This window comes from Pantherophis guttatus, chromosome 2 (genome assembly GCF_059756535.1).
Source record: "Pantherophis guttatus breed Tessera chromosome 2, ASM5975653v1, whole genome shotgun sequence".
Classification (NCBI taxonomy): domain Eukaryota; kingdom Metazoa; phylum Chordata; class Lepidosauria; order Squamata; family Colubridae; genus Pantherophis; species Pantherophis guttatus.
Window position 1 is genome coordinate 167044270 of NC_142064.1, and position 13380 is coordinate 167057649.

Sequence of the window (13380 nt, forward strand, 5' to 3'; positions counted from 1 at the left end):
GAAGTACTGACGGTGGGCGGAGCCTTGCACCACCATCGCTACTGGTTCTCCGAACCACCGGCCGCCATCACTACCGGTTCGGCCGAACCAGTCTGAACCAGAAAAGCATGGCACCCCTGATATAGAAGTGATGGTAATGAGAGACCAGGCTTCCTTAATGTCTCTGTTGATACTGTGAAATACAGTGCTTACAAAAATACAAAATACATTGTACATTATAGTTGACCTTTTGCCATCTGACATTTAAAAAAAAAAAACAATTCAAACAGGCCTTTGTCTGTAATTATCTACTTAGGACATCACATTTTCTAAAGGCGATTATGGGAAAGATTAGCAAGCTAATCTTACAGATTGTACTTGAAGTTGCAGGTCATTTTTCTCTTGCAACAAAGACACCATTTTTTCTTCCAGCTCTTTCCTTTTTGCTTCTGATTTAGCAAGTTCTTCCTTAGTCCTCTGAAACTCTTCCTTCATGTTGGCCATTTCTTTCTCTGCCTCTGCACTCCTTAACAGTGGCTTAATCTTGAAGAACAACTTCATCCAAGGCCAATGTTTGACATTCATGAATGAGCGAATGTTGTACTGAATCATGAAAATTGCTTCCCTGTAATGAAACCATTCCAGAAAGTTACTTATTGTAGATTAATAAAAATAGGATTGACTAACTAAGACTGCGGAGTTATATTATTAGACCAACATCGATCTCCCAATCCCATAGTTTGAATCTTCTCCAAGTATATTGCTGAGCTTGGAAATTTAAATGCTGAAAACTGGCAGTTGAGGCAAGAAAGAGATGAAAATTTTTACATGAAGATCTTATCTGGGTTACAAAGGTAAAGAGATTTAGCCTGGCTGTTACTTGTTGGAAGAGTATCAGGAAAGCCAAAGATTGTAAACTGAATTGAGAAATAAAAAAGATGAAATTAAAAGAATGATAAAATCTGTGTCTTAGAAATATTCCGTGGGAAGAGGTATTTTCTTTAGCATTTTTTACATTTCTTCCTACAAGAAATGGTGTTAAAAGGCAACAAGATGGCTGCTGAAGCCAAGATGAAGCTACTATTACAGAACATTCCAGAAACCTATAGAATCCACAATACAAAATCAATATGTAATTCATTCATTCTGTGTTGAACTGCTGTCAAGTTTTAATCAAACTCCAAACATCTGATGAAGGGAGTAGCAGCTCAAACACTATGCCTTTTAATAAAATGTATTATTGAAAAAGGTGCTACTAGATTCCTTTTGATTTTTGGCACCATAGACTAACACGGCTCTCATCTACGGATTTATGACCGTTTTTCACAATTACAACCTTTGCATCCTTCCCATGATCATGCGATCAAAATTCAGATGCTTGGCAACTGGTTCATATTTATCACCTTTGCTGTGTCCCAAAGTCATGTGATCACTTTTTGTGACATTCTGACAAGCAAAGTCAATGGGGAAGCCAGATTCATTTAACAACTGGTTACTAACGTATTAACTGCAGTGATTCGCTTCACAAATGTGTCACTTAACAATAGAAATTTTGGGCTCAACTGTGATGGTAAATTGGGGATTACTTGTGTATCTCAACTGTTCCAAGACTGCAAGAAGTGGACGTTATATTATAAAATAGTTATTACTGGATAAAAATATAATAGTTTTGGAGTGATGGAAAGTAAATAAGCAAAAAAAAAAAAATCCTTTAAGTTGGAGGACCCCTTTCCATAAGGACATACCTTCTGGTGCCACACACTTGAAGGTTCCATATTCACTCCCTCAGATGTTTCTCTATGGTTTACTTGTTATGTAACCCTGACAAATCATGGCTTATATAGAGACCATAGTTAATTATGCTATAATGTAACATTTGAAGTCAACCATAGCCTACGAAAGTTTGAAAAGCTTCCTCGGCAGAAATATGGATGAGTATCTAATTACAGGTAGACCTCAACTTACGACCACAATTGAGTCCAAAATTTTGGTTGCTAAATGAGAAAGTTGTGAAGTGAGCTTTGCCCCATTTTACAACCACAGTTGTTAAGCAAATCCCTGCAGTTGTCAAGTTAGTAACATGGTTGTTAAATGAATCTGGCTTCCCCGTTGGCTTTGCTTGTCGGAAGGTCACAAAATGAGATCACCTGGACTCCGGGATACTGCAACCATCATAAATACGAGCCAGTTGCCAAGCATCAGAATTTTAATCATGTGACCAAGGGGATGCTGCAATGGTCGTAAGTGTGAAAAACGGTCCTACGTCACTCTTTTCAGGGCCGTGGTAACTTTGGTCACTAAACAAATGGTTGTTAGTCAAGAACTACCTGTACCCTGGAAGCCTTGGCCTACATGAACAAGTCCTGTGGAAGAGAAATGTACTCTACCTCCTTGCCACCATTTTTTGGTATTCCGCTCTCATGAGATACCCCCTACACACAGCTTGTGTGCGGGTAATGAGCAAAGTGAGGCGGTCATCTCTCATCTCTTCCAGAAGGCCCAGCAAACCAGCCTTAAAAAACACCTGAGGAAAAAAAGATTTTTTTAAAAAAAAGCTAAGCTGACTTGTGTACGTACAGCTTGTATCCAGCAAGCCCTCAGCTCAGAAAAGTGCTTACTTTGGTATGCCCAAATTTGTACTGAGTGTGATCGATATCGATGGAGCCCAGCAACTTCTCACAGGCTTTCTTACTGTCCATAAACTGGCCCTCTGGGATGGCACTAGCATTCAATATACGATATCTGCCCATTTAAACATAAACGGAAAAAAAATCATTTAGTGTTGGAATCAGTGGCAAAGGGAAAGGCTCTGACTCACTGGCAGTCTTTTAACTAAAACTGTTCACAAAGAGTGGTACAAACATAAAATTCAGCAATGATAAAGCTTGTTTGTCATTTAGCATGATTTGCGAGCATGTAAACTCTGATTTACAAACATCCTTGTCCATAAAAAAACAAAACAGACTTGATTTTGTCTTAGCGCTAAAAATGTGCCAGGATATAATTAATTTACAAAAGAGCATTTTTGATTATTTTTGTTTGTTTTTTTGATAACGAAACTCACCCGAGGAAAATTTCTGAAGAAAAAAGTAGCTATGTAATGCTACAGATATTTTTCTTTGCGTACATCGCTGAATCAAAGTTATAATATATATATAGCATGATGGATAGAGCATCACTATTGCTTTAGATTGGGGTGTCAAACTAAAGTCATGGCGATGTCACGTGATGTATCGGGACTTTTTCCCCCTTCGCTAAACCGAGCATGGGTGTGGCCAGCACATGATGTATCCGGCCCATGGGCCGGGAGTTTGACAGCCTTGCTTTAGATAATATTTACCTAACAAGAATCTAGCATGCAAACTGGCATGTTTACTAGAAATTGGGTCGACAGACCTTTGCTTAAAATCTCCATATACGATTCTGTTTGGAAATCCCTTCCTGCAGATTCGAATGCCTTCAAGCACTCCATTGCATCTCAGTTGGTGTAGGACAAGCTTGTGATCCATTGCACCTGTGCAAGACCAAAGCAAAGAAAAATGGCAGCTTTTTTCTGATTTTCTCCTGCAGCTTTTCTGGAAATCCAGACAAGAGATTCTTATAAATTACCTGGAGTTTTAGTTTCATTGGGGATAATGCAGCGCACAAAATGTGGGTGTGTTGTTCTCAAATTGGACATCAATTTGTTCAGATTTTCCTGTGTTTTTGAATAGAGCAATTGTAAAATATTCGGTAGCTCTTCAAGAATTTTTTAAAAAACTAAAGTATAGAATTTAAGGAGTAGAATTTTTAAACCGAGAACCATATTGCTAATTTCTCAATTTTATTTTAAACATTTTGGAGGAAGAAGAAAAATATGAAGTTTGAGTTAATATGATCTTCATCTTCTTAAGATTGCTTGTCAATTTAATCAATACTCATTAGTTTCCAAACTATGCTTATAAAAAGATGCAAATAGAGTTGTGCATTAAATATATATAACTTGCAAACAACACAATATTCCTTGCAACCTATGCAATCAAAGATCCTTACCCTGAAAAGTGCAGAAACAGTTTGGAAAGATGACCCCTTCTTCTTGGCACCTTTCTTTTTAGTAGCACCTTCTATTAGAAAGCAGAACATAAATGTAATTAGTTCTCTTGTTGTCATCGCCTCTACCCAATCTTTTTCCTAGATATGATACAACACAGGACAAAGCTTCAAGGCAGTTTTGATTATAGAATAAAGAGAGAGAGGAAAAGGCTCTTGAAACTTACCTTCGTCTTGGGAAGAAAAGGTTGCATACAGATTGACTAAAATCTTAATGGATGACTTCTGATACAGTCCCACAACAGTTTCGTTTAAGGGATCTTTGTTCTTCTCTAACCAGCCACCAATATTGTAGTCCACAATCCCAGCATAGTGCACAAGAGAGAAATGGGCCTCAGGCTTGCCTTTGACAGGCTTTGGCTTTTGGAAGTTGGCCGATTTGCCAAGATGCTGGTCATAGAGCTTGTTCTTGAAAGACTGATCAGTCGCCTTGGGGAACATACACTCTTCTTCCAAGATGGAAAATATGCCCATTGGCTACATTAAAAAAAAAAAACACACATACTTTTATTTCAGATGTGTCTTCTTACTAACTGTTCTGACCTGGCTTTCACAGAAACAAGAAACAGATTCCCTGCAAACAAAACCCCCTCTTTTTTTACATATTGGGAATTAACTGCATTCACCAAGGCAAGAGTCCAGGCAAGAGTCCTACAAAAAGTTAACTGAAACAATAGTCCTTATCAGCTCATTATGATAAATGCAAGGCTGTGCGCTCCCAACCGGGAGGCTGCAAATTAAGTCAGTTCTTGGTGCATATGCTCACTTAATGACAAATTCCTTGTGTGTCCAATCACACTTGGCCAATAAAAAATTCTATTCTATTCTATTCTATTCTATTCTATTCTATTCTATTCTATTCTATTCTATTCTATTCTATTCTATTCTATTCTATTCTATTCTATTCCATTCCATTCCATTCCATTCCATTCTATTCAAAAAGAGAAATAGACAAACCTAATTTCTGGCAAGGCAGTCTTTGTCACCTGAAACACATAAGGAGCAAACTTTCCAGAAATGCGGACGGTTGTCTGCAACAACCAAACCACTACCATTTCCTCCTATTTAGGCCCCACAAGGGAGGGGCCAGTCAGCGTCCACGTTTGTTTTGCTTCCCGAGCTGGCTCATTGTCCTCCGTTGTTCAGCTCTCCTATCTGCTCTGCGCATACATGCATCTGGAACAGGCACCAGCTGTTCCTCCTCCTCACTCATCTCTGACTCCAAAGGCAGCTGCCTCTCTGGCTAGGAAATGCCAGATGGCCCTGGCTCTATCTCTGCGTCTGACACTGAGCATCCATCATAGCCTTCTCCAGGCTCCAGAACTGGCCCAAGTCCTCCCCCACTTCCTCATCGTCCGAATCTGCCGCCAGCTATGCTGGCAGATGGTGGGCCACAACACCAACTGGCATGGAAAGCCATAGAGATAACCTTGGAGAAACTGTATAACAACTTTTACAAAAACATGCTTTAAGTCCAGAAAATATTAGAAAGGAACTCAAACTGATTCTGCCTTCATTCCCTGGAGTGTAACACAGGGAGGACAAAACACAAGCTTTCAAGATAGACTGTCTCCACAGTATTTTGTGCAATGTCTATCTGGACCCGTACCAGTCGGGCTTCAGGCAGGGGTACAGCACAGAAACAGCATTGGTCACATTGGTTGATGATCTCTGGAGGGCTCGGGACGGGGTTGCTCCTCTGTCCTGGTCCTATTAGATCTCTCAGCGGCTTTTGATACCATCGACCATGGTATCATGCTGCAGTGGTTGAGGGGATTAGGAATTGGAGGCACCGTGTTACGGTGGTTCTCCTCCTACCTCTCCGACCGCTCACAGTTTGTGTTGGCAGGGGGGCAGAGGGTCGACCTTGAGGCGCCTCGCTTGGGGGGTGCTGCAGGGATTGGTCATCTTGCCCCTTCTGTTTAACATTTATCTGAAGCCGCTGGGTGAGATCATCCATGGTTTTGGGGTGAGAATCCACCAATACGCTGATGACACCCAGCTGTACATCTCCACCCCAAACCACCCCAATGATGCCCTTGATGTGATGTCCCGCTGCCTGGAGGCCGTGCGGGTCTGGATGGGGAGAAATAGGCTCAAGTTCAACCTTCCAAGACTGAGTGGCTGTGGCTTCCGGCGTCCCGGTATAGTCAGCTGGTGCCATCGCTGACTATTGGGGGTGAATCTCTGCTCCCCACAGAGAAGGCTCGCAATCTGGGCGTCCTCCTGGACTCACGGCTGTCTTTAGAAGAGCACATGACAGCCATAGCCAGGGGGGCTTTTTATCAGGTTTGCCTGATCTGCCAGTTGCGTCCCTTTCTGGACTGGGATGCCTTGCGCACAGTCACTCACGCCCTCATCACCTCCCGTCTGGACTATTGTAATGCTCTCTACATGGGGCTCCCCTTGAAGAGCACTCGGAGGCTCCAACTGGTCCAGAATGCAGCCGCGCGGGTGGTTATGGGCGCACCTCATTACGCCCATGTAACACCTCTCCTGCGCAAGCTGCACTGGCTCCCAATGGTCTTCCGAGTGCAATTCAAGGTGTTGATTACCACCTTTAAAGCGCTCCATGGCATAGGACCAGGATATCTACAGGACCGCCTTCTGCCACCAACAGCCTCCCACCAACCAGTTCGCTCCCACAGAGAGGGTCTCCTCAGGGTGCCGTCGGCCAAGTTATGCCGGCTGGCGACACCCAGGAGGAGAGCCTTCTCTGTAGGAGCCCCTGCCCTTTGGAATGAATTGTCCCCAGATATGATATTCGTAACATCTATGATCTCCGGGTCTTTCGGTGTGCCCTCAAGACCCTACTGTTCCGACAAGTGTGGCTGCTAATTGAATGATTTTAAATTGGGTTTTAACTCTGGGTTTTAAAATTTGGCCAAAACTATTTAATGATTTTAATTAATTTTAACTATGATATTGTATATTTATGTTTTAATTTTGGCTGTACACTGCCCCGAGTCCTTCAGGAGGAGGGCGGTATATAAATAAAATTATTATTATTATTATTATTATTATTATTATTATTATTATTATTATTATTATTATTATTATTTAATGTGTTTCCCGATGTGGGTCTAACTCAAAGGGCTGCCATCTGAATGAGTACTTATAAGATAATATTCAAATTTACCTTCTCAATAAGCTCAATGCAAGCAGCCAAATCCATTCCAAAATCTATGAAAGTCCACTCAATTCCCTCTTTCTTGTATTCTTCTTGTTCTAGTACAAACATGTGGTGGTTGAAAAATTGTTGCAGTTTCTCATTGGTGAAGTTGATGCACAGCTGCTCCAAGCTGTTAAACTAACAACAAAATATAACCAATTAATATAATTCCTTAGATCTCATAGATTCTCTACTAAATGAAACTTCAGTTCATCGGAGATTTTACAGATACAGGCAGCAAGTAAATTTAATACTAATAATGAGAAAAAGGTTATTTCTGCTTTTCTGCTGTAGACAACATTCAGATGTTATTCTTATCCTCAACGCTAGATGGCACCTGTTCCAACCACGGACTGCTGTAAAACACAGAGGTAGAGAAAGGCAGAGAAATAGAGTTTGTAATAGATCTGCCTACCTCAAAGATTTCAAATCCTGCAATATCCAAGACTCCAATGAAATGTTGTCTGGGCAACCTGGTATCCAGCTGTTGATTAATACGAGCTACCATCCAGAAGAAGAGTTTTTCATAGACGGATTTAGAAAGTGCATTGACAGCATGATGCACCTATAATTATAAACAATTAGAGACAAATGAAGATAATGATAGGAAAGCAAACCACTACAAGAATTTATTTATTCATTTATTTATATCCCACTTCATTATTTTTACAAATAACCCAAGGCGGTGAATACATCTAATATTCCGTTCTCATCCTATTTTCTCTGTTACAACAATCCTGTGTGTGAGTTCGGCTGAGAGAGAGTAACTGTCCCAAAATCCCCCAGCTGGCTTTCATAGCTAAGGCAGGACCTGAACTCATGCTCTCTTGCTTCCTAGCCTAGCACTAATATTTGCATAGAGAGCCAGTTTGTTCTAGTGGTGCCTTCACCACTAGAACAAACTGCCTCTCTATGCACATATCAGTGCAAAGCCAATATATTTTCCTGCATTTCTTTCTACCTGATCTGATTCAATTCAATTAATCACCAATTACTTTATATTTCAAAAGGGAAGAGAAATTATCCTGGGTAAAGTTTGGCATTTCTGCATTTGTTTTGCTATGAAATAGTGAAGGGGTACGTGTGAATGTCCTGCCTTAGAACTGTCCAGCAGTTCACAGTCTTCTGGTTTCCCAGGCTTCAATTAAAACCAAGAGGAATCATCTCTCCTATTATCTGTATTATTCTGTCAGCTAGGGCAGTGTTTCCCAAACTTGGGAACTTCAAGATGTATGGACTTCAACTCCCAAAATCCCACAGCCAGCCATGCTGGATGGGGAATTCTAGGAGTTGAAGTCCACACTTCTTAAAGTTCCCAAGTTTGGGAAACACTGAGCTAGGGGATATTTCTCTCTTTGAGAAGTTGTTTCTCCTTACCCAGGAGAGAATTAGAAAAATAAGTGGTAAAGAATTTTAAAAGGCATTTTCATGAATCTCTAAAATGTACTTAAGTCAGACTGTAATCTATTTTAGACATCTTCATATCACTCCCTGAGAAATATGAATGGTAATTGGCATTGTATGTATGTTATTATCTTTAAATCGTCATTTTCTATTTGCCCAGTTGCCAATACAGGACATCTGCCACTTCTTGAGTGTAGGAATAGATAAAGTTGCCATCTACCAACTCCCTGCAAACATACCCTTGCCTCTGCTTCAAAACTGATCTTTTCCACCCTGAATCCTACAGTGAAATGTAGGAACAAACAAACAACTTGTCCCCTTTGCAGCAACAGAGTAATAAAGGTAAAATAATGAGCTGGAGAGAAAGGATCTGTTTAGCATCAAAGGACAGAATGTGTGAAGTGGATATGAAAGGATCCATGGTATGCAAAGAAAATGGTGAAAAAGAAGGAGACAGCTAATGGGGACAGAACAATATCCAGAGAGAGTTATTGATAGATTGGCTCACAGAGGGGCCAACCAGCAAGCATTGTCTGTGTGAATGGGAAAGGCAACCAGAGTAGTGACCAATCAGAGCCTGCAAACGCTTTTGGTCCCCTGCTAGACCATTGCAATTTTGAATGGAATTTTTAAAGTTAGCATCAATAAAAACCAACTTCCATGCTGCAGACAAGCAGTTTAAGCTTCCATTTGGAATTGCCTGTAGTTGAAATGTCTTCCTGTTGAAATTCACTGCATGTTCCTTACAGTTGTTGTTAGTAGAACTTTTTTTTTTCTAAATGGCATTCCAGCGATATAATCTAAATAGGATGAATGGCACAATTTCCTTCAAAGTAGTAGTTCTAAATCAATGAGCACTCTGAATGGAAGAAATACACACCCTTGTTGTTTGACATATGGACTACTACTTGATTTGCTACCTATACTCACCTGATGTACAGTTTGACCTTTGGTCACATACTCGTTGCCCACTTTCACCCGAGGAAAGCACAGGGCTTTCAACAAATCGGCAGAATTTAGGCCCATCAGATAAGCTGTCTTGTCAGCCTCTGTAAAGAACCCACAAGAAACAAGGCTTTGTGAAATTTTAGTAGAGTAATTGGGGTTGTGAAAAATACAACCAGTGAATTGGCAGCACGAGTTAGAAGCAGGAAAACAATATTGACATTTCTGGACAGAGAACAGTTGTGAAATTCAGCCTTTGTCCAATCCTTACTTCTCATTTAATCCTTACTGCTCAAAAACCAGAACCCAATTAAAAAGTTAGTTGTGTTCCATTTGAAATCTTCTATAGAAAGAGTATCTAAGCTGCAGGCCTATCCTCTCTCTCTCTTTGAAAACTCTTTCCTTTTTCACTCACATTTCTACATTTCTACCTCTCAATCAATAAGGCAATCAAAGCAAAAAGTAATCGGTTTAATGCCAGTACACACTACAAAAAATGCAAAGCATATGAGAGAAAACAAATATTTCATTGCTGAAAGCTGAGAAGACATCCTTTATCGTTGCTCTTTCCAAAGGAGTTTTGCAAATGTGCTCTTTCCAAAGGAGTTTTGTAAATCATACAGTTGAATCATATGATCTATAAAATTTGAAAGCTAATTTGTTACCTTCTGCACCATCTGGTTCTGCCTGCTCCTCTCGGGGTTTCTGTTTAAATTTCATGTTGCCATAATGCATCACTGCTCCTGTCAGTTTATAAATGCCAACTTTCTCTTCAGAAGTAAAGCCCAGAATGTCTATGGCTGACTAAAGGGGGTTGGGTGGGGGGTGAGAGTGTCACAGTTAGTTATGTTTTCAGACAGGAATTACATTCTTTGTTTTACATCACAATCATTTTTTTCACTCACATCTGTAGCTATAAGCTCCTCTTGGTCATCAATGCTCTGGACTGCAATCTCGCCTTGGCTTACGAACGGATAGTCATAAGGGTTTGTTGTAATAAGAAGCATTTCTGAAATAATATACAGGGGAAGCCTTTCTGAAATTCTAGGGATTATCATGTATAAGCTTTCCAATGCAGAAAATAGTCAACAGAGAAAAAAAACAACAACAATCCTTCCCCATATTATTTACCACACACATTATCAATAAGATAAAAGGTTCAGGAAAGTAAAATGGAATCCTACTTACCAATTAGTTCTGGCTTCTTATTGGACATAATCTGGTAGAAAATGTGGTAACTCCTCTCAGCCTTTAACTGAAAGGTTACTCTTGACTTTTCCAGAAGATCTATAACAGAAGGTCCAATTAATGTTTCCGAGTCAAATTTTGTAGACATTACATAAACAATTCTCAAATTCAACTACTTACAGGTCTCGATATCTGCAGAAGCCAGCTTTCCAGTGGCACCAAAATGAATCCTAATGAATTTTCCCTACAGGGTAGAAAGGCGTGAAAGTTATTTCATAAATCTAGAAATGTTTAATGAGCCACAACATATGGATTAGATTTATTTTTGTAATTGAATATTTTGCTACCGGTATGGTTTTTGTTTTATTTTATATCTTGAAGGTGGTACTGTTTTCAAAGAAACTGTTTGCTGCTGAAGAATAAATAAATAAGTCACTGTGCTTTAACAATTTTCCTTGTGTTGTTCTGTGTGTTTTAAACCTTGTTTCAGTTGAAATCATTTTCTTTCAAGGATTTCTTAATAGGTATAGGATGTTTTACTACGCAGACAGGAACAACACAAATATTCCAGTTAGGGGTATTTTCTTTCACATCTCTTTCACTCCTTCCTATAAGTGAATTTAAAAGGGAAGAAGATGGCTGCTGAAGCCAAGATAAAGCTAATGTTCCAAAACATTCCAGAAACCTATAAAATTGGCAATATAAAACTAACACGTAAATCATCCACTCTCTGTTGAACTGCCCGACTACAAAGTTGTCAGGCTTCAGTCAAACTCCATACATCAAATGAAGTGAGTGGCAGCTCAAATAAATATGCCTTTTAATAAATTTGTTATTAGAAAAGGTGCCACCAGATTCCTTTTGATTTTTGGCTAATATTGACTAACATGGCTCTCCTGTATCAAGTCAGTGAGGATTTTCTCGGTATAGGTGAATTGTTCCAAGAATGGAAGATATAGGTCTTATATTATGAAATGGTTATTACTTAGTAAAAAAAAAAAAAAAAAAAAACCAGCTTTGGGATGATGGAAAGTAGCCCTGGTAGCACAGCAGACTAAAGCACTGTTATTAACATCAGCTGCCTGCAATTACTGCAAATTCAAATTTCACCAGGCTCAAGGTTGACTCAGCCTTCCATCCTTTCTAAGGTAGGTAAAATGAAGACCCAGATTGTGGGGGCAATAAGCTGACTTTGTATAAAATATACAAAAGTATGAAGGCTATTGCTTAACGCATTGTAAGCCACCCTGAGTCTCTGGAGAAGGGCGGGATATAAATCAAATTAAAAAAAAAGTAAATAAGTAAAGAATCCTTCTCTTTACTTGGAGGACCACTTCCTGTAAGGACATACTTTCTGGTGCTATATACCTAAGGGGCCCATACCCCCTGGCTCACATCAAACAGGCACCCACAAACCTGTTCTTATATTAATAACCCACAGTCATGTCCAGGGTCAAATTATATATTTACCATATTTAAGAACATACAACTGACCCATTTTGTTAATACTGGATATACCCTGTGAGGATGGTTGGATTAAAGCTTCTTCCCCATTACTTTATTTTTGAATATCCTCACCCATATAAGAATTGGCAGCACTTGTGAAAATATCACAGCATGTAGTATGAGCCAAAGAAACCTACTACCCAGTTGGAAAACCCTTTCACTGAATCTTCTGAGGAAGGACATAATCATTTTGGGCAGGGAGGTAAGTTTATTATTACCCAAGCTGAAATATCCCCCATCCCAATTACCTCTTTGTATTAGGTTTTGAATTACATTGTTTTAAAAAAGCCTTCCATTGAAGATGGGACTTTTTTATGCCAGCTTGAATTGCTCTATGGGGAATGAGAAAAGGAGCAGGACAGGCTGTCTGGAGAGGCTTGCAAGCAAATGTGTCGCCTGCCAAAGATTCATCACTTACAAAACGGGAGGAGTTGTCATTCCTCACAGTCTTGGCATTCCCAAAGGCCTCCAATAAAGGGTTGGCACTGATGATTTGATCTTCAAGTGTCCCCTGCAGGAGTATTGGAAGACATATTTGAAAACCAAAAGGAGGGAGGGGTAGAGAAAGCACTGCAGAATCTTGAACAGAAGCGAGCTTAATTAAAGTAAATGTGACTGATTTTCCAATGAATAGATTTAGAATGTTTAAATGTTTTTTTCATAGGACCAAGGCATGAGAAATCTGGAATTAAATTACCAGAGTGCCTTCACTGAATTTCAATTAATTCTGAGAAGTTTCCATACAGTATTTTTTTGCCCCAAACACGCATCACTCTTTCCTCTTAAGATTTAAGTGATTCATTATTGGTGCTCAGATTCAGAAATGTGCAAAATGTTTTGAGTTCAAAATGGGTTGCTCTAACTTTACCAATAGTACAGAAAGCTCAGAACACTTTCACCCAGATCAAAACAGCTGTTTCAGACTTGAAATGCTTAAAATTCAAAACATTTTGCATACCCAAAGGTGCTTTTTCAGGAGGCAACTAGACTGAAAAAGCACCTTTGGGACAACCATGACCTGGATGACTGAGAATCTCTACAGACATTTTACACACCGTTACTAGTTGTTGCATTAATTATTTCGCTCAAGAAAATAA

The 13380-nt window shown here is 39.6% G+C and overlaps 1 protein-coding gene and 1 long non-coding RNA gene across 3 annotated transcripts in view; one reads left to right on the plus strand and one right to left on the minus strand.

Annotated features, from left to right (window-relative positions):
• Nucleotides 1-13380, plus strand: part of LOC117660441 (uncharacterized) — a 67038-nt gene that overhangs the window by 36132 nt on the left and 17526 nt on the right. The gene's annotated exons all lie outside the window — the stretch shown is intronic.
• The window catches only part of LOC117660440 (myosin-3), a 33786-nt gene that overhangs the window by 15987 nt on the left and 4419 nt on the right, over nucleotides 1-13380 (minus strand). The window contains exons 8-22 of the mRNA XM_034408500.3: nucleotides 12702-12794; nucleotides 10958-11021; nucleotides 10778-10876; nucleotides 10495-10598; nucleotides 10255-10393; nucleotides 9575-9693; nucleotides 7656-7805; nucleotides 7208-7378; nucleotides 4236-4545; nucleotides 4012-4082; nucleotides 3589-3676; nucleotides 3376-3493; nucleotides 2598-2721; nucleotides 2367-2503; nucleotides 349-604 (exon numbers count right to left, since the gene is read on the minus strand). Coding sequence (XP_034264391.1) covers nucleotides 349-604; nucleotides 2367-2503; nucleotides 2598-2721; nucleotides 3376-3493; nucleotides 3589-3676; nucleotides 4012-4082; nucleotides 4236-4545; nucleotides 7208-7378; nucleotides 7656-7805; nucleotides 9575-9693; nucleotides 10255-10393; nucleotides 10495-10598; nucleotides 10778-10876; nucleotides 10958-11021; nucleotides 12702-12794 — 2043 coding nt within the window. The remainder of the gene's footprint in view (nucleotides 1-348; nucleotides 605-2366; nucleotides 2504-2597; nucleotides 2722-3375; nucleotides 3494-3588; nucleotides 3677-4011; nucleotides 4083-4235; nucleotides 4546-7207; nucleotides 7379-7655; nucleotides 7806-9574; nucleotides 9694-10254; nucleotides 10394-10494; nucleotides 10599-10777; nucleotides 10877-10957; nucleotides 11022-12701; nucleotides 12795-13380) is intronic.